The sequence below is a fragment of the Dromiciops gliroides genome, chromosome 6 (genome assembly GCF_019393635.1).
Source record: "Dromiciops gliroides isolate mDroGli1 chromosome 6, mDroGli1.pri, whole genome shotgun sequence".
In the NCBI taxonomy this organism is placed as follows: Eukaryota; Metazoa; Chordata; class Mammalia; order Microbiotheria; family Microbiotheriidae; genus Dromiciops; species Dromiciops gliroides.
The window spans coordinates 237,794,760-237,819,981 of NC_057866.1; the positions used below are offsets into that span (position 1 = coordinate 237,794,760).

Genomic DNA, 25,222 nt, shown 5'->3' on the forward strand with positions numbered 1-25,222 from the left:
TGTGCATCACCCAACATCTAGCAGTGTTCTGCACACAATAGATGTTCAATAAATGTTTGTGTAGCAGGGGTGAAGTACCAATTCCCTTTTTCTCTAGGTTTCCTATGTTAGCTTACTCATCCCAACCTACACTTACATTCTACTAGATGGGGCTTCCAGAGGGGCCAACCATGACTACAGTTCACTTTCTTGGAGGTAACTTTGCTAAGGAACCCAAGTTCCTGAACCCCCCTCTGTATGTTTTCCCACTTAACAAGTCAGATAAGATGAACTACATTAATTCCTGATCAGAAATATTTATAAAACAGAAAACAAAGCAAGAAAAAGAAAAACATAACATTTCACCAATAATCCTGGACACATTCATCCACTGATGCACACAGTGTTCTTGGGAAGATAGTAGGCATAAACTTATAGAATCATAGAGAGAGGAACATAAGTAGGGAAAACATTTTGTCAAGTAATTTGCAACTCTGGCCTGATGAAGTTGGAAGATTGTCTCTCTCTGTCTTTTTGTAGGTTTCAGAATCCGTTTAAAGGCTTGGTTTAATGTTCTTTTTGAGGGAACTGCAGAAGAGCTCAGGCAATTTGCTGGCTTCTCTCTGCCATCTTGGCTCCTCTCATCAACTCTGGCCTGATGAATTTGATGTCTTTTTGTCCTTGGGCACAGTTTACCCCATTTGCTTTTCTGATGATTGCCCTGTTCAGGCCACTCATCTTCCTGGTCTCTTTGGTCTCTTATTGGACAGGGCCATTCCTCTTTAGGGTTTCTGAGGTGGTATTACACTTTTTCAGCAAAAGCAGAAACCCTTGGTCTGGGATCTAAAGAGCATTACCAGTTCTTAGCTGGGCTTTGAGGGGTTTCTACATAAAGATAATGAAGGACGCATACTTGGACAATGGACAAAAAGCTTAGACATGTATTAGAAAGTGCACAGAACAGAAACTTTTGTCTTTTCTTCTGTAATACTTGACTGCCCTAACCTTCAGGCAGTGGAGGTGAGGTAGGTTATATTCTCTCCCAGGGTCTCCAGTACTCTTAAAAAGGGTGGAAGGAGGGTCTCTAGGTTTTAGGCTTTAACCTCCACTGATGGTGTTCCCCCAGTTGTAGGGTTATGGGTCCCCTGGACCTATTTGGCCATTAACAGATGAGCTTTTACAAAGGAATATTAGCTTCAAAGTCATATTAACAAGTAGACAAACATACTCTACAACACATGGGAGGCATAATTCCCAACTCCCATACCACCTGTTTAGCTCAGTTCCCATAGAGCAGAGTCTGAAGTTCTGAGTCCAAAATTGACTTTGAGCTTGAGTTCCTTGTTTCTTCAGGTAGCTGACTAACTTCAACAACCCACCCAGGATCCTGGCTCCCAGGGCTCCATGGCTCAAACTCCTAGGTCTGGTGGGGATTGCTGCCTATACCTAAAAACTAAGAACAAATGTAGCAGAAAAGAAACCAAACCCCCTCAAGCCTGGCAGCTTAAAAAGAGAGTGGAGATAGCTCCCCTTCCCACTTCAGTTCATGTACCCTATACTGTATATAATCTTTACCTTCTGGATACAGCAGGAAAGAACACTCCGGAAAAAGAGGGTGAGACTGTCCCTGTTTGTCAGTCTTAAAGATGCAGTCTGTTCCAGCTATTCCCTCCCATGTATAGGGAAATGAATGGAAGCAAGAAGTCTATATTATTGATCCGGTCCCATTACAAGTCTGTGTAGCTATTAGAAAAAAAAAATTGGGGCAGCAAGGAGTACCTGAGTTCAGATCCAGCCTCAGACACTTAACACTTACTAGCTGTGTGACCCTGGGCAAGTCACTTAACCCCAATTGCCTCACTAAAAAAAAAAATTAAAAAAAAATTAAGGAACATATGTTAGGCATTATTGCTTCAAGACAGAGAAAAAATATTCCTGAATACATTTTTTTTTCCTAGTAATGACAATGAGTTTGACAGTTTTGAAAGAAAAATATGTTGATAGAACAGGTATGGGTTCCTTCAGAGTTATGCAGGCAGAATTCCCCTTTATGGAAACTGGTATTTACTTGCAAATTAATTATATTTGGCTTGTCTGATGTTTGGTAACCAGGGAAGAAAATAGTATTTACTTTGGTTTTATGGTTTCTAGGTCTTTTCCATTCTGTGACTCATAGGAGCTGTATTACATTATATTTCTAAAATATCAAGCAGTTATGGGATCCATTTTCAAAACACATTTTAAAATTTCCATCTTGCTATTTTCCACCCACAATAATAGCACATCAACTATGTATGGGAGTATGGGAAGAACTGTCCACCTCCAGTGAATTGACTCATGGTTTTTAAAATTAATTAGAATATTTTTCTGAAATCACAAAGTGCACACATATACAAAATTCCTTCTCCTCACCAAATCTATTACTATAGTTGAGCATTCTAGCAGTTATTTTTTCACTAACGGTATTTCCTGAAGTGCTAATAACCATAAGTAGGCACCTCAACCAAAGCACCCCTTAAAAATGCTCCTTTTGTTTTTATATCACGTTTTTGTTTCTTTTTCATAATCCTAATATAAAGAAACTGTCATCATAGCCCACTTAAGCAAGTAAAATCAGAAAAAAAAATTGGTTTCAGTTACAATTTAGGTGTGGAGAAAGATGTACAGAGAGCCCATTTTTAAATAAGCAAAATGCCTGACTTCTAGGAAACTATTCTCTAATAGCACAGGAGTTTGGAAAAGGGAAATTATAGTGCTACTTATTTAAAGTAGCCAATTAAATTATTTTAGTCTTATTAGAGATGAACGATGTTTAGACACGCAGGAACTGCACATATTTAGGTTGACTTTTCTGAGTAAAATGGAATTCACTTTGTTTCGGTTGTCCAATGTTTCTATGTATACCTACTTGAAGCACTGTCCTTATTTAGGACAGTTTTAGGTTATCTGAATAACCCATTATTTTATAGTATAACTATCAAACAACTGGACTCAGACACTTGACACTTACTAGCTGTGTGACCCTGGGCAAGTCACTTAATCCCCATTGCCCCCAAAAAAACAAAAAACAAAACAACTTGATAGTTGTAACTATCAAGATAGGCTTAGCTTTATTTTTTTTCCTCCTGTATCTAAGTAGCAAACTTGTAGTATGAGATCCTTGAGAGCAGACCATCATTTCACACTACCAAAATAAGGTCAAAATGGGTGCATAATCTGGACATAAAGAATGACACCCAAAGCAAATTATTTATCAGAGCTATGGAAAGAAGACCAAACAAGATATAAAGAGGTTAGTAGCAGGTAATATGGACAATTTTGATTACATAAAATTAAAAAGGCTTTGCAAAACAAAACCAATATGACTAAACTTAGAAGAGAAGCAGGAAACTGGGGAGAGAGGAATCTTTGCAGCAACTTTTTCTGATAAGGGTCTCATTTCTTTTTTTTTTTTGGTGGGGCAATGAGGGTTAAGTGACTTGCCCAGGGTCACACAGCTAGTAAGTGTCAAGTGTCTGAGGCCGGATTTGTACTCAGGTACTCCTGAATCCAGGGCCGGTGCTTTACCACTGAGCCATCTAGCTACCCCAAGGGTCTCATTTCTAATGAGAACTGATTCAAGTTTATAAGGATAAGAGCCAGGGGCAGCTAGGTGGTGCAGTGGATAGAGCACTGGCCCTGGAGTCAGGAGTACCTGAGTTCAAATCCGGCCTCAGACACTTGACACTTACTAGCTGTGTGACCCTGGGCAAGTCACTTAACCCCAATTGCCTCACCAAACAAACAAAAAGAATAAGAGCCATTTCTCAATTGATGTCAAAGGATATGAATAGGCAGTTTTCAGAGGAAGGCATCTAGGCATATGAAAAAAAATGTTCTAAATTAGAAGCATCAAACACATGGCCTATAGCACTCCCAAGTGTGGTCTGAACCAGACTAAATATACTTCAATTGGGAAATATTTAACAGAATTATTAAAAATTATAAAACAGGGGGCAGCTAGATGGCGCAGTAGATAAAGCACTGGCCCTGGATTCAGGAGTACGTGAGACACTTGACACTTACTAGCTGTGTGACCCTGGGCAAGTCACTTAACCCCCACTGCCCTGCCCCCCCAAAAAAACCAAACAAAAAATGATAAAACTGGGGCAGCTAGGTGGTGCAGTAGATTAGAGCACTGGCCCTGGAGTCAGGAGGACCTGAATTCAAATCCGACCTCAGATACTTAACACTTACTAGCTGTATGACCCTGGGCAAGTCACTTAACCCCAATTGCCTCACACACAATGATAAAACTTGTTTTCTAGGACCTTAACATATGTTTCAGCAGTCCCTCTTTCTATTTGAATTTGACACCACTGCTCTAATTCACTAAAAGAAATGCAAATTAAAACAACTTTAAGGTATCACTTGACACCCATTAGATTGGCAAAAATGAACGAAAAAGGAAAATGACAAATGTTGGGGCTGTGGGAAAACAGGTACTTTAATACATTGTTGGTTGAGCTGTGAACTGGTTCAACCATTCTGGAAACAATTTGGAACTATGGCCAAAAAACCCAAACTATTAAACTATGCATACCCTTTTATCTAGAGATATTGATATAAGATCTACACCCCAAAGAGATCAAAGACAGAGTAAAGGATTAATATGCACAAAAATATTTATAGCAGCTCTTTTTTTTTTAGTGGCAAAGAATAGAAAACTAAAGGGATGCCCATAAATTGGGGAATGGCTGAACAAGTTATGGTATGAAAGTATGATGGAATATTATTGTGCCATAAAAAACAATGAAGGGGATGGTTTCAGAAAAACCTGGGAAGACTTGTATGAACTGGTACAAAGTGAAGTTAGCAGCACCAGGAGAAAATTGTATATAATAATAACAATATCATGAAGATAATCAGTTTTGAAAGATTTAGTAACTGATCAATAGGATGTCCAATCACAATTCTGAAGGGCTCATGATGAAATATAGAATCCACCTCCAGATAGTGAGATGATAGCCTCAAAATACAAATTAAACACTTGACACTTACTAGCTGTGTGACCCTGGGCAAGTCACTTAACCCTCATTGCCCTGCAAAAACAAACAAACAAAAACCACACACACACACACACACACACACACACACAAAGTACAAATTAAAACATATTTTATTCTCTTTTAGGGGCGGGGTGAATGAGATATGGCTAATTAAGGAATTTGCTTTGCATAACTATGTATTTGCAATGTGTTTTGCTTTTCTTCTCAATGGACAAGGGACAGGGTAGATGGAGAGAATTCAGAACTGAAAATAAACTTGTATTTAAAAAATTAAAGACTATCTTGATTTTATTCCTTCGTTTCTCTTTGATCTTTTCTTCTTTTCCCTTTGATCTGGAGTTACTAACACCAGTAATAATATCATAGGTAAATCAGTGTCTGTGGTTAAAACTTTTCTTAGCAGAAGAGACAGTCTGTCTAGGTGTTTTATCACTCAATGATTAACTCCCAGTATTACAGGCTGCCACAGAATATGACTATTACAAATACACGCAGAACTCCTAGAAACAGATTTCTCTAGCATGTGGCTCTTCTGGTAGGAGATGTTGTGGCATACTTTGAATTCCTTCCATGCCTTATTGCCTCAGATTAAAGACATAGATTTGCACCCCAACTGGAAGCATCAGATGCAATAGAACACCATCCCCAACTATGGTCATCTACAGGAAAACCATGTACAGGGAGACAAATAATTCTTGTGAGGATTTGCCAAGGTGATAAGTGGTACCATCAGTATTAGACTGTGGCAATGTACAGCTAATGCTTACTTTACAAGGAATATACCAGGCAAAGCAATACTCATATAGGAGTCTGACCCATCTGTGAACCCACTGCAATAAACACTGACCTACCTTGGAAGTACTTTGGATTTCTACCTGCAATTCTTTTTTTAAATAACATTTTAATTTTCCCCCAATTACATGTAAAATAATTTTTAACATTTGTGTTCCAAATTCTATCCCTTCCTCCCTTCCTTCCCCCCTCCCTGAGAAGATAAACAATCTAATATAGGTTATATATATGCAACCATGCAAAACATTTCCACATTGGTAATTTTATGCAAAATTTTAAAAATGAACAAAAAAGAAAGAAAAAGAAAGAAATTAAGAAAAGAGGGAAGGAAGGAAAAGAGAAAAATAGTATGTCTGTATTCAGACAACATCAGTTCTTTCTCTGGAGGTGGATAGCATTTTTCATCATGAGTCCTGTGGAATTGTCTTGGATTATTTATTGTATGGCTGAGAACAGACAAGTCATTCAGTTGATCATTGTACAATATCTCTGTTACTGTGTACAATGTTTTCCTGGTTCTATTCATTTCACTTTGCATCAGTTTATGTAAGTCTTTCCAGGTTTTTCTGAAATCATCGTGCTTATCATGTCTTAAAGCACAATAGTATTCCATTAAAACCATATACTACAACTTATCCAGCCACTCTCCAATTGATGGGCATCCCCTCAATTTCCAATTCTTAGCCACCACAAAAAGAATTACTATAAATATTTTTGAAAAATTAGATTCTCTGCCCCCTCCCTTTTAAAATCTCTTTGGGATACAGACCTAGTACTGGTATTGCTGGATCAAAGAGTATTCACAATTTGATAGTCTTTGGGGCATAGTTCTAAACTGTTCTCTAGAATGGTTGGATCAATTGACAATTCCAAGTTCTGCCTGCAATTCTTACTCTAAATAAGTGTACTAGGATCTTATCAAGCACAGAAAGCACAATGGTGTGAAAAGAAATCAACACTAAGAGAATTTTTCTCTGGATGGGTCATCCTAGACGACATGACGTTCACGTATTTGTCACCACAAGGTTGGTATCTTGAAAACATGGTTAAGGGTGAAGAATATTGTCTCACAGTATCTTGATTTCTTTCCTGTATTCCAACCACTTTTTAGCACACTCCATGCTGTGCAGGCTACCCTGATAATCCTATCCTTTTGCAGGGGATAGTAAAATTTACCTAGGTGGGCTTACAGGCATAAGGGCCATAGCCATAGCCATATGCCATTCGCAGACACATATACTACCTAGTACTGGGCACAGAAACTTGTCTATGAGGTAAGATCATCACATTATTGCCATCACATTATTGCCAAATACACACCTCTCTAAATCCCTTACACAGCAAGCAAATCTTGTAATAATTATTTTTTTTAAAAGAAAAAAACATAACAGTTCAACAAACTCAAGTGACAAATCTATCATATCTGATAGTCTATACTTTATTCTACATGCATAGTCTTCCACCTCTGCAATGAACAAAGGGAGGTGCATTTTCTTAACTCTTTTCCTAGACCACACTCACTAATTATAAAAGATTCACTTATGTTTTATGTTTTTTTCCATGCATGTTGCTGTTATCATTTTGTATATTACTTCCTGGTTCTGCTTTCTTCAGTCTACATTAGTCCATATAAGATTTACCATGTTTTTTCCAGTTCTTCATATCTCTTAATTACCAAATCAAATGGCTTCTTCCTAATCCTCATTAATCTTGACTTCCCTACAGGTGAGCACCCTCTCAATACTGAATACTTCCCTTCTCTGGGTTTTTATGACACTTCTGTCTTTTGGTTCTCCTTCTACCTGTCTGAAGAGCCCTTTTCAGTCCCCTTTGCTGGATTATCATCCATGGAACGTTCCACTGTGGATGAACCACAAGACTCTGTCCTGAGCTGTCTTCTTACCTCATTATCTTAAAAGAGTTTAATTACTATCTCAAGACTGATGACTTCCAGATCTATATACCTAGCCTTCGTTTTTTCCCCAGAGGTAGACCAGCCTCACTTCATTTACTACTCATTTAACATTTTGAACTATATATCCTGTAGGTAGCTAAAATTCAAAATGTCCAAAACAAAACTACAGGCATACTACATTTGATTGTGTGTCATTTTATTGCACTTGACAGAAATTGCTTTAAAAAAAAAAAACACACAAATTGAAGGTTTGAGACAACCCTGCATCAAGTCTTTCTGTACTATTTTTTTCCAACAGGATATGCTCACATTGTGTTTCTGTGACATATTTGGGTAAATCTTGCAATATTTCAAACTTATTATTATTGTAATATTTGTTGTGGTGATCTGTAATCAGTGATCTTTGATGCATTTATTTTGGGGCACCATGAACCATGTCCATAGAAGACAGCAAAGTTAATCGCTTAATGTTGTATGTGTTCTCACTGCTCCACTGACTAGCCTTTATTCTGTCTCTCTTCTCATCAAACCTCACTATTCCTTGAGATATAACTATATATATATAACTATATATATGTATATATTTAGTGAGACAATTGGGGTTAAGTGACTTGCCCAGGGTCACACAGATAGTAAGTGTCTGAGGTGAGATTTGAATTCAGGTCCCTCCTAATTCCAGGGCTAGTGTTTTAACGCCACCTTGCTGCCCCATCTGCTCCAATCTGACATCATCTTTAGGAGAAATCTTAAGGGTTTAAAAAAAAATTCCCAAATGTGTAAAAATGTTATAAAGAAGTTTATAAACTTAGTCAAAAACCCACACCATTTAAATCCTAGTCTAGAAACAAAGATCACGCACTCCAACCCACTCTTGTAATGCCCACCCTCCTCATCTCTACACTTTAGAATCCCTGGTTTTGGGGGCAGCTAGATGACGCAGCAGATAAAGCACAGACCCTGGATTGAGGAGGACCTGAGTTCAAATCCAGCCTGAGACACTTGACACTAGCTGTGTGACCTAGGGCAATTCACTTAACCCTCATTATCCCACAAAAAGATAATAAATAAATAAAATTAAAAAAAAATAGAATCCCTGGTTTCCTTCAAGACTTAGCTGAATACTATCTTTTGGATGAAGCCCTTCCAGGTCCTCCTAGCTACTAGTGTCTTTTTCTCAAAGTTATATTGTATTTGTTTGAAATATATCTATTCATGTGCAAATTATCTTTCCCCCTAGACTGTAAATTCCTTAAGGGCAAGGACATTTTTTCATTATTGCTCTTGTACTCTCTGTGCTTAGCACAATGCCTGGTACATTATAAATTATATATATACTTGTTGATGGATATTCCTCCTCTAGTAAAATTTCATTACATTCATGTGTCACAATTTGTTTAACTAATCCTCATTTGATTGGCACCTATCTTTTCAGTTATTTTCTACAATAAAAAATGCTGATTCCTCTATCTATCTATCCTCCTATCTACCCATCTCTCTCTCCCTCTCCCTGTTTATTTTGTTTAAGCCATAAACTAGATGTAATACATGTACATAGAGTAATTCATAAAAATATCTTTGTCTTTAAAAAAATGCTGCTTTGAATATTTTATTGTAAATGGTATCTTTCTGCCTTTACCTCCTTGTGATATCGCAGTGGAATCTCTACTTGAGATTGATTTAAAGGCAGTGGATATTTTGAGGGCTTTTTAAAAATGCAATTTCAAATCTAATTATTGATTTTTATTGAGGATATGACTCTTGCCCTTATGATCTATTTTGGAATCCTGATGACCCTATGAGAAGTCTTGCCTGAAATGATTTTCTAGATACTGAAGTACATAGAACAAAAAGCACCCTTATACTCAACAATTAGGCATATCGATGTTGAGGTTTTTTTAAAGGAAAAAAAATGCTTTGTTATATCTCGAGAATTATTTGTTGAGGATTAAATCCCCCTGGATAGAACTGCAGTTAAGTTTCTAAGAAAAAAAAATACAGTGCAGCTAGGTGGCGCAGTGGATAGAGCACTGGCCCTGGAGTCAGGAGGACCTGCGTTCAAATCTGACCTGAGACACTTAACACTTACTAGCTATGTGACCCTGGGCAAGTCACTTAACCCCAATTGCCTCCCTAAAAAAGGGGGGGGGGGAAGAAAAAAAGAATAGGTATTCTTGGAGAAAATTAATTTCTCTAAAAAGCAGGAGGGGGGAAAGGAAAAGAGAAGAGAAATAACTTTTTTTCTTAATGCTTTAAAGATCCTATGATCATAAATATTAGGTTCAGCATTAAACAGGAGATTTCTATTAATTTCCTGCTAGTTTGTGGGAAAATGAATTGGAGGGTGGGGAGAAGACACCTAGTGATAGAATTGCAAGAAGAAGAACAACAACAACGCCACAGGTCATTAAAACATTTTTTAATGTATAGAAGAGAACAGAAGGAAATGTTATGGGCCTGGAATATCTCAGAAGTTTTCTGGGGGAACTCAGAGAAGGACAGACACACCTAAACAGATAAGCAGCACCCCACAGGGACTGAGTTAACTCCAGGACCACTACCACTACCACTACTATTCCAGTCTCCCTCACCCTAATGAGATAACCCTAATAAGGTGTGGCTGTTGCCTGAATGAGATGAGAACTGCCTCTCACCCAACTTCCCCCAGCTACCACCAGTAGAGGCATCTCACCCTTGGGTGATCACCCCCAATAAGGGAATTTTCCACAGTCAGAGGATGACCCCATAGGTCCCTCCATCATTGGTCCCCTATAAAAGTATTTGCCTTTCTCCTGCTAGAGGAGATAGGTATCTCAGAGAACCTCATCTCTGTGCCAAGCTATCTCTCCATGAGAGAAGTTTGACTTCCCTATTGGTTTCCTTTCCCTAGCACCTAAATAAAATATTATTTTATTCTAATTGGATTTGTTTGCAAGAGGGTGTAATTCTTTTTTTTTGTTTTGTTTTTGCAGGGCAACGAGGGTTAAGTGACTGGCCCAGGGTCACACAGCTAGTAAAGTGTCAAGTGTCTGAGGCTGGATTTGAACTCAGGTCCTCCTGAATCCAGGGCCGGTGCTTTATCTACTGTGCCGCCTAGCTTCCCCCTGAGGGTGTAATTCTTTAAAGAGGAATTCCAAAGGACCCCCACATTCCAACACTCCCACCAATTTCCCCTGTAACAGAAGGACCAAAATTAACAGACACAATTACAACTGTTTTGAAAGTTACACATATTACATACTAAAAAGGGAAAAGCAAGTTATACATAATATTCACATTTTTATGCACAAACTTCTTATGTTCTACTTTATATTTGTAAATATTCATTTTATTTAGTGTTTATTCAGTTTTGAATAAAATATTTTTAACAAAAGAAAATAATGATAGGTTACATTAGTTAGCAAGCAAGAAGAAGCTATGCAAAGGGTAAAGACAAAAGTTTGCTATTTCAAATCAAATATATTCTGTAAAATGTGAATTTACATCTCAATCATTTGACTTCTAAACAATAACCAGAAGGCTAAGATTAGTGAAGCCTTCCAGATTCAGGGTGGTCTAGCTCAAAGTATTTGGAACTTGAAGATAACTTTATTTCTCTGGGCTGCCTAGTTGATAATCTGATTCCCCTTAGACATAGCTACCTGCTGACATGAAAAATGGGTTCACAAGTTGGGAGCCCTATCCGATGATGATTGAAGTATACCCGAGGCTTTGTTGAAATTCACCAGGCCCACTTCAGAGAGTAACCCTGCCCCGTCCGCCCCCAACTGATGCCCAGACCTCTCAGCAGCAATAAGGAGTCATGCCCATCCACTGACAAAAACCTCAAGATTCGACCAGGGCATAGAGATTAGGAGAGAATGAAACAATCCTAAATGATTCTAAAAATATTTCACTTTGCTCAGCCCCATTTTACCTTAGTTCTCCAATTGATTTAATTCTGTTTTCTTCTCAACGTGATTCTTCTTTTTAATTCTTAGTCTTTGTTTTTTTAATGTCACCTACAACCGGTGCTGAGTGACTCAAAATCTAAGAAAGGGGTTGAAGATGAGTCACTCATCTACCAGAAGAAAGCACATAATACAAGGTAATGGGGGGGTGGCGTGGAGGAGTGGGCACTACAGGAATGAATGGCCAGCCTGTGTAAAGTCATGGAGTCAGGAGACAGAATATCCTACAGGGAACAACTAGTAGGCCATTGTGGCTGGAATGCAGACTTTTTGAAGGGGAGAAGTAATGTTTAATGTCTGAAAAAAACAAGTTAGAGCTTAAATGTCAAACAGAAGTGTGCATTTTATTATTGAGGCACCCTAGTTTCTTGAACTTACTTGAGGGAAGTAAATTCTTACTTTGAGGGAAGAAGCTAAAGACAGTGTATGGAGCAAACTGCCTCAGTTTACCCAAATAACTCGAGGAGACCACCAAGTCAAGCAGAGACAGATTTATTACATTCCCACAGGAATGGGCAAGCTCAATGCCTGAGCCGAGCCAGCTAATACATGCCTTGACCTTATATAAGAATGTTGGTCAGAGGGTAAGTCCCCACGCACACTAGGTCGAGCTCACAATCTAACATCCAATCCTGTCTCACCCAGGGTTCTTGTTCAGCTCATGATCAATGTATGGAGACATGCATACGTGTTCCAGGAACAAGGGGGAAAAGGGGAGGGGGAACAAGGTCAAACCAAAGGAAGAGGAAACAGGGGAGTGACAGTCAGATGTTTCAGATCTCACAGTTCCCACCGACTCCCCTCTCCTGGCCCCTGTCTCTAAAGATATTCAACCTGAATAACAGGAAGAGTCACTCAGGTGCTTCAGCATTGTTCTGTAGTCGTGTTAATTCTAGAAGGATGACAGGGTTAAAATTTATCTTTGGCTATGTTGGGAAGAAAAGAATAATCCATTGTTGGGACCCCAGGGCCAAGGGGATTCTGCTCTGAGAAAAAGAGACATGTCACTTAACATCTGGTCTCAACTTAATTGCTGCATCCTGTGCCGAGCCCTGTCCTTTCTTCTTGAGTCCCGAGTATTGAATTGGTGGGCTAACTCCCTGACCCACTGACTGGGGTTCTGACACATGATGGATTGCAGACAAAACTAATATGTAGCTGACAAGTAGGGAGACTGAGCAGAAGTAAAAATACTGTTAATTGGCAATAAAATTTAAAGGAGACAGTGAGAATTTGACAAGCAATAAACTTCTAAACTAACTATACTGGGGCAGGGCTGGGTACCTTCCAGACCCCATCCTCAGAGTTTAATCTGACTCAAATCCGTAATCATCTCATACAACAGGGAGATCAATTTAGGGAAGCTACAGGAATAAACCAAACAGAAGACAATGAGGACCTAAACTGGTGGTGGCCATATGAATGGAGAGAAGGGCTCTGATACAAGAGATGTGGAAGTAGAAATAAAAAATATTGTTTTGGAAGAATCGACAAGACTTGAAAATTGTTTGAAAATCAGTGATGAGAGATGAGGATTACTGAAGAGTGGAGAATGGCTCCAAATTGCGAATCTGGTGACTGGACAGATAGAAATAAGCCTAGAGAGGAGAGTCACTTCCATTCCTAATTTACTGATTTTAGTTCAGAACACAATCACCCTTGCAGTCACCCAGTTTGACTATCTTAGAATTCCTATTTTTTTTCCTAGGTTCAGTTCCAGGAATAATTTACCTTCTACAAGAAGTCTTTCTGGATTCCCACAACAACTAGTATTTTCCCCACTCCCAATCACTTTTTATCTAGTTTGTATTACATACAAATATTGTATACCCATATTAATATTTAACAATAAATTGATAGTAATTTAAAATGGATAAATCTTATAATAATTAATAATAAAATTGTATACCCATAGAAAAAACATCCCTGCAGCTAGGTGGCCAACTAGCTAGTCTGGAGTCAGGAAGACTCATTGTCTTTAGTCCCAATCTGGCCTCAGATGCTTACTAGCTGTGTGATCCTGGGCAAGTCACTTATCCCTGTGTACTTCAATTTTCTCATCTATAAAATGAAGTAGAAAAGGTAATGGCAAACCACTCCAATATCTTTGCTAAGAAAACCCCAAATTGAGTCACTAAGAGTTGGACACAATTGAAAATGCCCGAACAACAAAAACAATAGAACATGGGCAGCTAGCTAGGTAGGTGGTAAAGTGGATAGAAGGCCTGGAGTAGGGAAGACCTGAGCTCCAATATGATATCAGGTACTTCCCAGCCCTGTGATCCCGGACAAGTCACTGAACCCTTAACCCTTTGCCTCAGTTTCCTCTTCTATAAAATTAATCACTCCAGTATCTTTGCCAAGAAAACCCCAAATGGGGTCACAGAGTCAAATGCCCAGAAACCACAGAACAACCCCACCCCCTTATACTGCGTGGGAAGGAGGGGCAGAGAAACATTGTTTCACTTTTGTCTCTACAGCCCCTGGGCCTCTCTTGGGTGCTTACTAACCGATAATAGAAACCACACAGAAGCCTTTCCTCTAGTGATTATCTCCAATTTATCAGGTAACTATCTTTGTTATACACAGCAGTTGTCCAAATCTAGACCTTCCCATTTGGGAGTCGGTTCCCTGAGGACAGGGATTGTCTTTTGCTTTCTTTACATTCCTTGGCATTTAGCAAGATATAGATCTGGTTACAATATTCTGTAATAGCTGTAAGAAATTGGCAAGCTCCAGTTGGGCAACGCAGCTCCTCCCTCTCTCCCCTCCTCCTCTCCCTCTGTCCTTATAGGGAATCCCACCCTTTCCTGCCGGTGCTCTGCCCAAAAGAATATAAATTTTGATTGCTGAAACCTCACCAGATGTCTTGGGGTTTACTGGCTAGATTTCTTTTTTAAGGACAAAGCATCAAACCCAAATCACCCAGACTCTCATTGATTGGCCAATAATAGGTGCTAGCCCAATCCAAATTTGGTCATTGTTTGGCCTCCAGATAAGGTCAGAGTGAGTGTAAATAGCAATTGTTTCCGTTTTGGCCTGAAACCCGGAGGGTCTTCCCCTCTCAGGCTTGCTTGTTTATTTATTTGGCTAGGTGAAAGAGGCCATTCTTTGCCTCCATTTCTAGCCTAAAAGGTTATTGCCTCAGGCAAACTGTGACCTGTGAAAGGCCAAGGTCTCCCACAGCTTCAGGGCCATCTCCAGTCTTCCAGATCTCTATCTGATGGCTCTGGAAGAGCGAGGCAGGTGGCTTTGCACTGCCCAGCCTCACCTAAATCCAGTTCATTGCAAATCGTGACATCACCCCAGTGTCACGGTCCCCTTCCAGAACGAAGAACACACAACAGCCCTTAGCACATTGCCAGGCCCATTGCAGGCGTTTAATAAATGCTACGTAGCCTCGACTACATTCTTTCCATTTGTATCCCAGCACTTGGAACAGCGCCGAGCTGGAAGGGCCCTTGGAGGTAGCGAGCTCAAGCTCATCCCATAGACGTTCAATGATTTATTTGTCCGAGATCCAACATTAGGCGTCCGATGCGCACGTGACCCTCTGGTGGTGGTTGGGTGTGTGGTTTTTTTTTGGGGGGGGGGGGCATGAAAAAGTTAAGTGAGTTGACCTCAAGGTAAAAGAAGCAGGATTGTAAACCGAAGTGGCCTAGACCGGGAGACAGGTGCCAGTGGTGTTATATTGTTTCCATTTTATAGACGAGGAAGCTGAGCTTCAGGGAAGCTCGGGCCTAAGGGTCCACGCGCCTGGCGCTCCCCCCACCTCCCCACCCCCGAGTCTCAGGACGGAGGAGATCGATCGCTCCGAACAAAGAGTATTATCCCAAGGGCTTCCTGCGGGGCCCGGGTGCGGAAATCCCCCCGCCCCGCCAGCGCGAGTCCCCGAAGGCGCCCCCAGAGCAGCGATAGTCCGGGAGGGAGCAGCGCCTGCGCTGACCGCCGCGGGGGTGGGGTAGGGCGTGAGGGGAGGAAGGGGGACGCGGAGCCGGGGAGGGGGAGGGAGGTAATAGAGTGTCATAGCAACAGCGCGCGCTCCGGACTCTTTCCGCTCGCGGTCGCGGGTGAAGAGGGACGCAAGGCCGGCGCGTTGCGTCATCAGGACGCGCACGCGGAGCTCCTCGCCGCCTTCGCCGTTTCTTTAGGTCCCCTCCCGGCTGCCGTCGCCCATCGCCTTCGGTGTTTTAATCTCCCCATTCAGCTTTCTTTCCTCCTTCTCGAGGCTCCGAGACCCCACGTAGTGCGGTCCGAAAAGGAGGACACGGGCCCCGTGCCTCCCTCACCCGTTCCCCGACCTCCCCGGGCCAGCCTCATGTAGGTCTTCTCGTCCCTGCCCGCTTCCTCTCGGCCGGGTTTGCGTTGCGTCAACTTCCGGGCGGGTCCCCGCCAGCCGCCGCCGCCGCCGGGCCTCTGCTTCTGCCGGGCCGAAGCCCCTTTGTGTCCCCGCAGCCTCGGGCGGCGCGGGCCCGGCGTGTCCCGCGCGGAGCAGAGCGAGGCCAGGGCGGGGGTGGCCGCGCGCGCGGCGGGAGTTGGAGCGGGAAGCGCGGCGGCGGGAGCCCGCGGGGGCCGGAGGTGCGCCGGGGTCAGAGAGCGCGTGCTGCCGGGGGAGGGTGACGAAAAGAGGTGTGCCCGTGGCCTCCCTCGCTCCCCCGGCCCCAGCCCGGGCCCGGGCGCGAGGCCGCGGGGGCGGCCCCAGCCCCGCGTCCCCTCCCCCCCCCCAACCTGGTGCCCATTGTCCCGCGCCCCGGGGGTGGATGGCAGGGCCGCCCTCCGGGCCCCGGGTCTCACGGCCTCTCTTTGTGTTGTGGTGGTTTTGTTCCCCGTAGATCATCCGGGCCAGCTCCCGCAGGGTGGTCGGTAGCTCTCCATCACCATGAGCCTCTTCAATCTGGACCGGTTCCGCTTCGAGAAGAGGAATAAAATCCCGGAGCTGCCCGAGCCAGCCCCCCAGCCGCCGCCGCCGCCCCCCACTCCTCCACCCGCTCCTCCGAAGGCCGAGCCTCCTTCTCCCGTGTCCACTATCATCGAAGATGACGATCTGGAAGGGGGGAAAGGGAGCAGGCCGGGAACTCCCGATTCAGACATAACCGAAAAAACAGGTGAGTCACACCCTTGCAAAGGGATGGAATGCGCAGAGCCCCAGAAAGCTGCCATTTTCGACGAGCGCTTCGTTGACCTGGGCCCTGGGGCTGGCCCCGGAGATGGGCACGTCTTCGTGGGTGCCCCTCCTCGCATTGACCTCTTCCGCCTCCACCAGACGGGGCCAAGCCCCCATTCAGGGGAACTGTTAGATCAGAATAATTGCACCCGAAGGGACCACCGGCAAAACAAGGGTAGTCTCGGTTGGGTCACTTGGATGTGTATGGTGAATTGGAAAGAGCGCTGCATTTGCAGTCTTGAAAACCAGGCTTTTCTGTGACTTTAATTTCTGAGACTCTTTTCTCACCTGCAAAATGGAAATGATAATACTGCAGGGAAAGCTCCAGAGGAGTTGACACTTGAGCTGTCACGAACTGCAGGTCAACTGACCTCAGCTGTCATCCTGAGAGGATAGAAAATTCAGGACCTAGCACTCCCCTTCTTCCTCTAGAACCTAGCTTCTTAAACTGTGGGTTGGGACACCCTCTATGGGGATGGTCTCAAAAAATTTGGTAACAGTAAAAGGTTATGTATACCTATTTTATATACCTATCTACCCAGGGTCGTGTAAAAATTTCTCTGCTGGAAAGAAGTCAAGAGTGGAAAAAGTTTAAGAAGCCCTGCTCTAAGATGCAGGGGGAATAAAAGATCCCTTGTTGGATTTTTTAGGGGAAGTAAGACATTTGGATGTAAAAGAAAAAAAGTGAATCAAAACATTCCTAAATTATTTGCTATAGATGATTGTGAAAGAATGGAAAGATAAAAGCTGATGTTTTATTTTATTTTTTTTCATTGTCCTGAAAAATCATCTGCCCCCAGGCCAGGGGGCTTCTGTATAATTCTAGGTGGCAGAACTGGAACCAGTGAAAGTTACAAGGAAACAGGTGTTTTTTTTTTTCCCCTTACCATAAAGAACTAACAGTTTAAAGTTGTCTGAAAAGTGTATAGGTAGTTACTGAACATATTCTAGCAGAGACTGGATAGCATTCTGCTAAGGATATTGTAGAGAGATTTCTTGTTTGGGGTTCAGGTGGGACAGGATCACTTCTGAGATCCCTCCTAACTCTTGATTCTATGTATGGTTCCCTGCTGTTAGAGCAATACAGTTTAGAAAGGAGGAAACTGGAGGTGGAGATTACTTTTTAGTTGGATTGTAGATTGGAAAGAAAGAAAGCTTTTTTATTTGTAAGAAACTCAGCATTAGGGACAGGTAGGTGGGGCAGTGGATAGAGCACCGGCCTTGGAGTCAGGAGTACCTGAGTTCAAATCCAGCCTAAGACACTTGACACTTGCTAGCTGTGTGACCCTGGGCAAGTCACTTAACTCCAATTGCCTCAAAAAAAAAGAAAGAAAGAAACTCAGCATTTTGGATAAAGAGTAAACTTTATATTGCACTGACCATTAATAATTCTGTATACTTCTTCAGGACTTGTATCTTCATTTTTTTCCTGTATATTTGTAACCCGTGGCACTCATTGAGCCTAAAGAATTAGGCCAAAGTTTTTAAACTGTGGGTTGACACCCCATATGGGGAGTAACTGAATGTGGAGGTCAAGAAAAACTTGGAACAGTGAAAGGTCTTGTAAACCTATTTTATAAACCTGTATACCGGGGTCTCATAAAAGTTTTTCAGTGGAAAGGGGGTGATGAGTGGGAAAAGTTTAAGAAGCCCTGCTTTAGTCAGCATTTAGGACTGAAGTTTTTGGTTTGTTTAAATTACTCTCCTCATCTCACTTTTCAGTGGACAGAAATAGATAACAGACTGATGAAATTCAGTAATAAACATTTGCTATAGTTATAATGTAAATTATTTTAGACTTAGGATAACAATTTCAGAACTATAAGAGCTAGCTTAGGTGACATCAAACATTTGATTATGTGGAGAACCAGGCCTAGAAGCCAGGTCTAGATTCAGTTAGTTTGTTATTCATTCATTTATTTTATTTTATTTATCTATCAATCTATTTTTGCTGGGGCAGCTGGGGTTAAGTGACTTGCCCAGGGTCACACAGCTAGTAAACGGCTGGATTTGAACTCAGGTACTTCTGACTCCAGGGCTGGTGCTCTATCCACTGCACTACCTAGCTGCCCCTAGATTCAGTTATTTAACAATGATTTATCACATCCCTACTCTTTAAACACTTGGACAGTGATGGTAACAATAAATAAGACACTGTCAACTCTCTTGTGACACCTACAATTAAGTAGATTTAGGTCACCTAGCTCCCTTGCTCTTTCCATTCATCCATTGTTACTCCACACACAGATTAGTAACTAGCTTCCTTCCCATCCTAGCTCCTGATTGATAGTTTTTTTTCCTTACCATCAAATGTTTGTCAGAAATGTTTCAGCAATTTCAACTTTGGGTCTCTGAAGGTGTGGGTATCAAGGCAGCTGGCTAGCTTCATCTTCTTATTTACAACTTTTTCCCTTCCTAAAGACTATTGCTTAGTTCTTCAGTTTTCAGTTTAGCATTTATCTTGTTTGTTGTGTGTAAGTTACTATGCTAGACTCTTCAGATAGAAATTTTTTTTAAAAATCTACCCTACAAGATAATTACTATCAAGTGATATAGGGGTTATATCTATATTTTTATACCACATCACTATTTGCATTATTAATGGTAGTCTCACATTCCAAGAGAGATGATTTCCAAGAACTTCTAGCTGCTCCACAAGAGACGTGTTAATATATGGTATAGCAGAAAACACTGGTTTTGGAGTCAGAGGATTGAGGGTTAATCCTAGCACCTGTGTGACCTTAGTCAAGTCATTTCCCCCCTTTTGGCCTTAAGTTTCCTGGTATGTAAAATGAAGAGGTTGAACTAGAACAGGGCTTCTTAAACTCTTTCCACTCACTACTCCTTTTCACTCAAGAGATTTTTAGTCAACCCCAGATATATAGGTATACATAACTTTTTTTTTTTTTTTTGGTGAGGCATTTGGGGTTAAGTGACTTGCCCAGGGTCACACAGCTAGTGAGTGTTAAGTGTCTGAGGCTGGATTTGAACTCAGGTACTCCTGAATCCAGGGCCAGTGCTTTATCCACTGCACCATCTAGCTGCCCCTGGTATACATAGCTTTTTACTGTTGCCAAATTTTTCATAACCTCTACATTCAGTTACAAGACTCCATATGTGATCATGACCCACAGTTTAAGGAGCTTTGGACTAGAAACTCCCCAAGGTCTTTTCTGATTCTAAATATGTGTGACCTTCATGTAGTTGGCAGCTAATGATTGAAAGCAGATAATTAATTTTATTTGCGTTAGAATGCTATGTATTCCCCTCTCTCCCTCTCTCTTTGGAATTCACCTGTAAGTGAAATGTTCTGCAGCTAGAGGACTTTGGGCATGTATCGTGGGGTGGATAGTAAAGTGACTGGCACAGTGTCTGAAGTAAACATAATAGGGACAGGGACTGGACCTACAATGTCATTGGATAGGGAACTTCCTGGGTGAGCAAACTCCCTCCCCCAATGCAGGTCAGTAGTACCTTTGTACTGAGATGTGAAGTGGATTGCCCATGGTCACACAGCCAGCATATGGTAAGACTGGACAAGGGTTTCTTGGCTTTGAAGCTTGCTCTGTCCATTAGACCACACTGCCTTAGCGTGAGGGAAGGATAAAGTATGTCATCTGCTGACATCCCAGTTGTTTTCTCTGGTGTCTCCCTAGTTACTGCTTGGTGTCTTCAGTATTCTTATTCCTTTCTGATGCCTTTAATACCTTGAGGTCTCAGCTCCTTGAATCCTCTAACTTCTATTTCTTCTCTGCTTACCTCCCATCCTAGCTCCTGATGGACCATCAGTACTCAGGGTGGTCATACCTCATCTCACCATCCCACTAAACCACTCCATGTCCAGGGTATGGTACAGTACAAGGAGCACTGGGTCTGGAGTTGGAGGCAAGGCCTAGACTTAAATCCTGACTGCCTCCTCGTCATACTCCCATGTTCTTGCTCCTTTCTGTGATAAAACAATGGGATTTAGCAGATACTCAAAGGCCCACGATTGAATCAAGTGACGGTGATTGACGGCTTCTGGTGTATCTTTCCAGTTGAACTTGATTGCCATTTTTTCTAATAGTGCTTTCTGTGCTATCTGCTTCTTAAGAGTGTTTCAGCTTTCCGATAGTGCCTTACACCCAAAGGTTATCTTAATGTATCCTTCTTTCATTCTCTGTGTATACGTACATTTCTGTATACACATATGGAGAAATACATAAAAATCCACTGTACATACACACATAGAGAATATGTAGGTTGGTTCATATACACACTTTTTTGTTAGTATGTTTTCTCCCCCATTAGAATGTAATTCCCTTGCAGACAGTTGCTTGGACTTTTGTCTTTGTATCTCCATCACCCGGCACAGAGGCAACTTGATAAATGCTTGTTGATTGATTGGTGTGACTTCAGGCGAGTCACTTAATTTCTCTGGGCCGCAGTTTCCTAATACATCCCGGGCCTTCTCCTATACTGTCTCATTGGGTGATCTTACTAGCTCCCAGAGTAGTTCATCATCTCTGTGAAGAATGATTTCTAGATTTATTTACCTAGTCCATGTCCCTCCTCAGCTCTAGTCCTACACCTGACCATCTCATAGGCATCTCAGATTCAAATTCACTTTCTTCTCAAATCCTCCCTTTTTCTTGAACTTTCCTCCTGTCACTCAAAGGTTACCACCATTTTCTCAGACACCCTGGCTAACAACTCTTTACTGGCACTCACTCCACATATCCAATCTGTTGTGACAGCATCTCTTCTATAAATCTTCTTTCCCCTCACTTAGCCCCCACCCATTTGCGGCCCCTAATCCTCACATCTAGACTATTGCTTGGTCTCCTGTATCCAGTCCTTCCTCTGCTTTTGTTGTCAAAGTATTTTTCCTGAAATGAAGGTCTGACCGACTGGTCAGATAGTCAATGGCACTCCACTGCTCAGTAAACTGAAGTGGTTCAGTGTTACCTCCATCAACCACTATAAAATCCTCTGTTTGTCATTTAAAGCCTTTCCCAACTCTACTCCTTCCTCCCTTCCTCCTCCTCTTAAACTTGACTCCTCTTCACACACTTGATCCAGATGTTCTGGCCACATGCTGCTCTTCCACTGTCACTTTCCATCTTGCAGCCCTGTGCTTTTTCACCTCCATCTGCTAGCTTCCTTCAAGAGTCAGGTCAGTTCCCACCTTCTGCAGGAGTCTTTCCCCCTTTCTCCTCCTACCTCTAGTTTCTTGCTTCTGTGATTACCTTCCATTTACACAAATTTTGTCTTTAGTTATCTGCATATTGTCCCTCCCCTTAGACTGTGAGCTCATCAGGTAACCCCAGTACTTAGCACAATGCTTGGAACCTAATCCTTGTTACTTACCAGTACAATGAAGAATTCGGACTCCATGGAAGTCTACTCCATCTCTAAATGTGTGTGCCTCTGAAATTCTCGTCTTCAGTTAGACCATTTCCCCCCTCCATCTCACTTTACCCCATCTACCTCTATTCTCACTTCATTCTTTTCATAGTCTTGACCCTGCAGTCACTCATTTCAAGAGACACCTGTCTTCTTTCCTCTTGAAACTTGTGCTTTCTTGGGTTTCAACCTTGGACTACCTCTAGCATATACTTGCTTTCCTATTTGCAAGCTGCCAAGTTCTACTGGAGAAAGATACGGAAACTGCTGAGTGTGTTCATTACAGCTTTATCCATCTTTTTATTTACTCTTTTCTTATGTTCTTGCATGGCCATTCCAAGCTCCCCTGGAGCCAGCAACTGAGCCCTCATTCACTAATCTTTGAGCAGTTGAGAAGACTGAGGCAATCCCCTCATTTCTTCTCAATAGCTCAAAATTTTTTTGTCCCTATGCATCTTTTTCTACAACCTCGGAGGAACGAGTAGTCCTCCTTGAAAAAATATACCATTACTTGTCTCCTTAGTCAACAAGCATTAAGTTCCTACTGTTGTCAAGCATTGTTGTTAGACACTGAGCTTATTTGAGGAGGGGATTCTTTACAGGCATAGAGGAGAGCCAATCCAAAAGACAGGGATGGGAAATGGAGTATTATGTAGAAGAAGCGAAAATTTATTTCGTTATTTTTATTTTATTTATTTATTCATTTATTTACTTTGTAGGGCAGTGAGGGATAAATGATTTGCCCAGGGCCACACAGCTAGTAAATGTCTGATGCTGGATTTGTACTCGGGTCCTCCTGAATCCAGGGTCTGTGCTTTATCCACTATGCCACCTAGCTGCCCCCAAGAAGTGATAATTTAGCTGGATAACAAGCCTGCCAGAAGTGGCATAATAAGTCAACAAGCATTTATTAAGCACTTACTGTTGTGTCAAGCACTGTGCTAAGTGATAGGGATAGATAGAAAGAAAGAAAGGGGTAGCTAGGTGGAGCAGTGGATAAAGCATCGGCCCTGGATTCAGGAGGACCTGAGTTCAAACTTGGCCTCAGACACTTGACACTTACTAGTTGTGTGACCCTGGGCAGGTCACTTAATCCCCATTGCCCTGCACACAAAAAGAAAGAAAGAAAGGTAAAAACAGTCCTTGCCCTCGAGGCCATTATACTCTAATGGGGAGAAACATACAAACATGTATCTACAAGCAAGATATATACAGGATAAAAGCTGAAAAGTTAGATTAGGGACAGGCTGTGAAGGGCTTGAAAAGCCACACAATTTGTTTTTGCTACTAGAAGTAATAGGTAGCCTCTGGACCTTGAAAACATGGTTGTGATAATCATCATCCCTGTGTTTTAGTGATACCACTTGGCCAATTTTGGGGGATGGATTAGAGGGAAAAGCTGAGGCAGGGAAACCAATTTGGAGGGGGGGGAGGGATGGTTGTTATAGAACGGGAAACAAGAAGACATGGCAGCTGATTAGATACATAGAGTGAGGCATGGTGAGTAGAAGGATCATGGTGACCTCAATAGTAATGGGAATGTTTGGAAGAAGGAGGGTTTGGTGGAGAGATGATGATAATTATTTTGAACATAATGAAATTGAGATGGGGGAAACATCTAGTTTACAATGTCCAATAGGCAGTTGACGATGTGAGACTGGAGCTGAAGAGAGAGAGAGACTAAGGTTGGATATATAGTTATGGTAGTCATACATAGAGATGATAATGAAATCCATGGGAACTAATATGGGAGTTTAGGAAGAAATCATGGCCCAAGATAAAACTTTGCAGTGGTATAGTCACAGTTTAGGGTTGTGGTAAGGATGATGATTCCAAAAGGAGATTGAGAAAATGTTAGAAAATATTGCTCAAAAAACTTAGAGGAGAGGGGCAGCTAGATGGCGCAGTGGATAGAGCACCGGTCCTGGAGTCAGGAGGACCTGATTCAAATCCGGCCTCAGACACTTGACACTTACTAGCTGTATGACCCTGGGCAAGTCACTTAACCCCAATTGCCTCACCAAAAAAAACCCACCAAACCCAAACCCTAGAGGAGGCAGTCAGAAATGTTATGCAGGCTATTGCAGTAGTCTAGGCATGAGGTGAGGAGGGTCTGCACCAGAGTAGTGGCAGTGTTAGAGCAGAGAAGGAGATGCATTACAGAGATTTTCCCTAAGGTGAAATCAACAGGCCTTGGCAATAGCTTGGGCATGGGAGGTGAGAAGCCTGAGGGGCTGGGAGGATGGTGGTGTCCTATACAGTAATAGAGAAGGTAGGAGCTGGGGCAAAGATAAATGAGTTTTCAGATGTCCACCAGTTGGAAGTATCTGGAAGATGGTTGGAGATGGGAGGTCAGCAGAGGGGCTGGGACAGGAAAAGTAGATGAGAATCATCCGCTTAGAGATGGCAACTGAATCCGTGGGACCTGATGAGATCACCAAGGGAAGTAGTGTAGAGGGGGAAGGGAAGAGAGCCCAGGACAAAACCCCGAGGGACATTTGTGGTTAGAGGGCGAGATCTGGATTAGGACCCAGTAAAGGAGACTGAGAAAGAATAGGGAGAAGAGAGTCATTAAAAGTCAGAAGTTGCAGAGATCAAGAATGAGGATTGAGAAAAGGCCATTTGATTTGTCAACTAAGATCGTTGATAAATTTGGAGAGAGAGGTTTCAGTGTGATAATAAGATCAGAAGATGGATTGTAAGGGGCAAAGAGAAAGAGGGAGAGAAAGTACCTGTTTTAGACATCTAGAAGGAGTTTAGCTGTATAGGGCAGAAGACATATAAGGCAACAGTGGGGATGGAAGGATCAAGTGAGTTTTTTCAGGATGGGGCCTGTAGATAGTAGGGAATGAGTCGGTAGATGGGGAGAGATTAAAAATAAGCGATAGACTTACAGTGGGGAAGACAGAAGGGGCATTCTATTGGAAGAGACAGTATGGAATAAGATCACTTGAACAGAGTTAACCTTAGTAAGGAGAGAAAGGACACTTTA

At 42.1% G+C, this 25,222-nt stretch overlaps 1 protein-coding gene across 2 annotated transcripts in view; it reads left to right on the plus strand.

Moving 5' to 3' along the window:
* The first annotated feature begins 15,877 nt into the window (after positions 1-15,877).
* SMARCAD1 (SWI/SNF-related, matrix-associated actin-dependent regulator of chromatin, subfamily a, containing DEAD/H box 1) overlaps positions 15,878-25,222 on the plus strand; it is a 100,458-nt gene continuing 91,113 nt past the window's right edge. The window contains exons 1-2 of one of the 2 annotated variants that reach the window (XM_043970072.1): positions 15,878-16,001; positions 16,514-16,786. In XM_043970072.1, the coding sequence (XP_043826007.1) occupies positions 16,561-16,786 (226 nt within the window). In that variant the 5' untranslated portion in view covers positions 15,878-16,001; positions 16,514-16,560. Of the gene's footprint in view, positions 16,002-16,153; positions 16,260-16,513; positions 16,787-25,222 lie in introns of those variants that run through there. The other variant, XM_043970073.1, reaches the window with a different exon arrangement.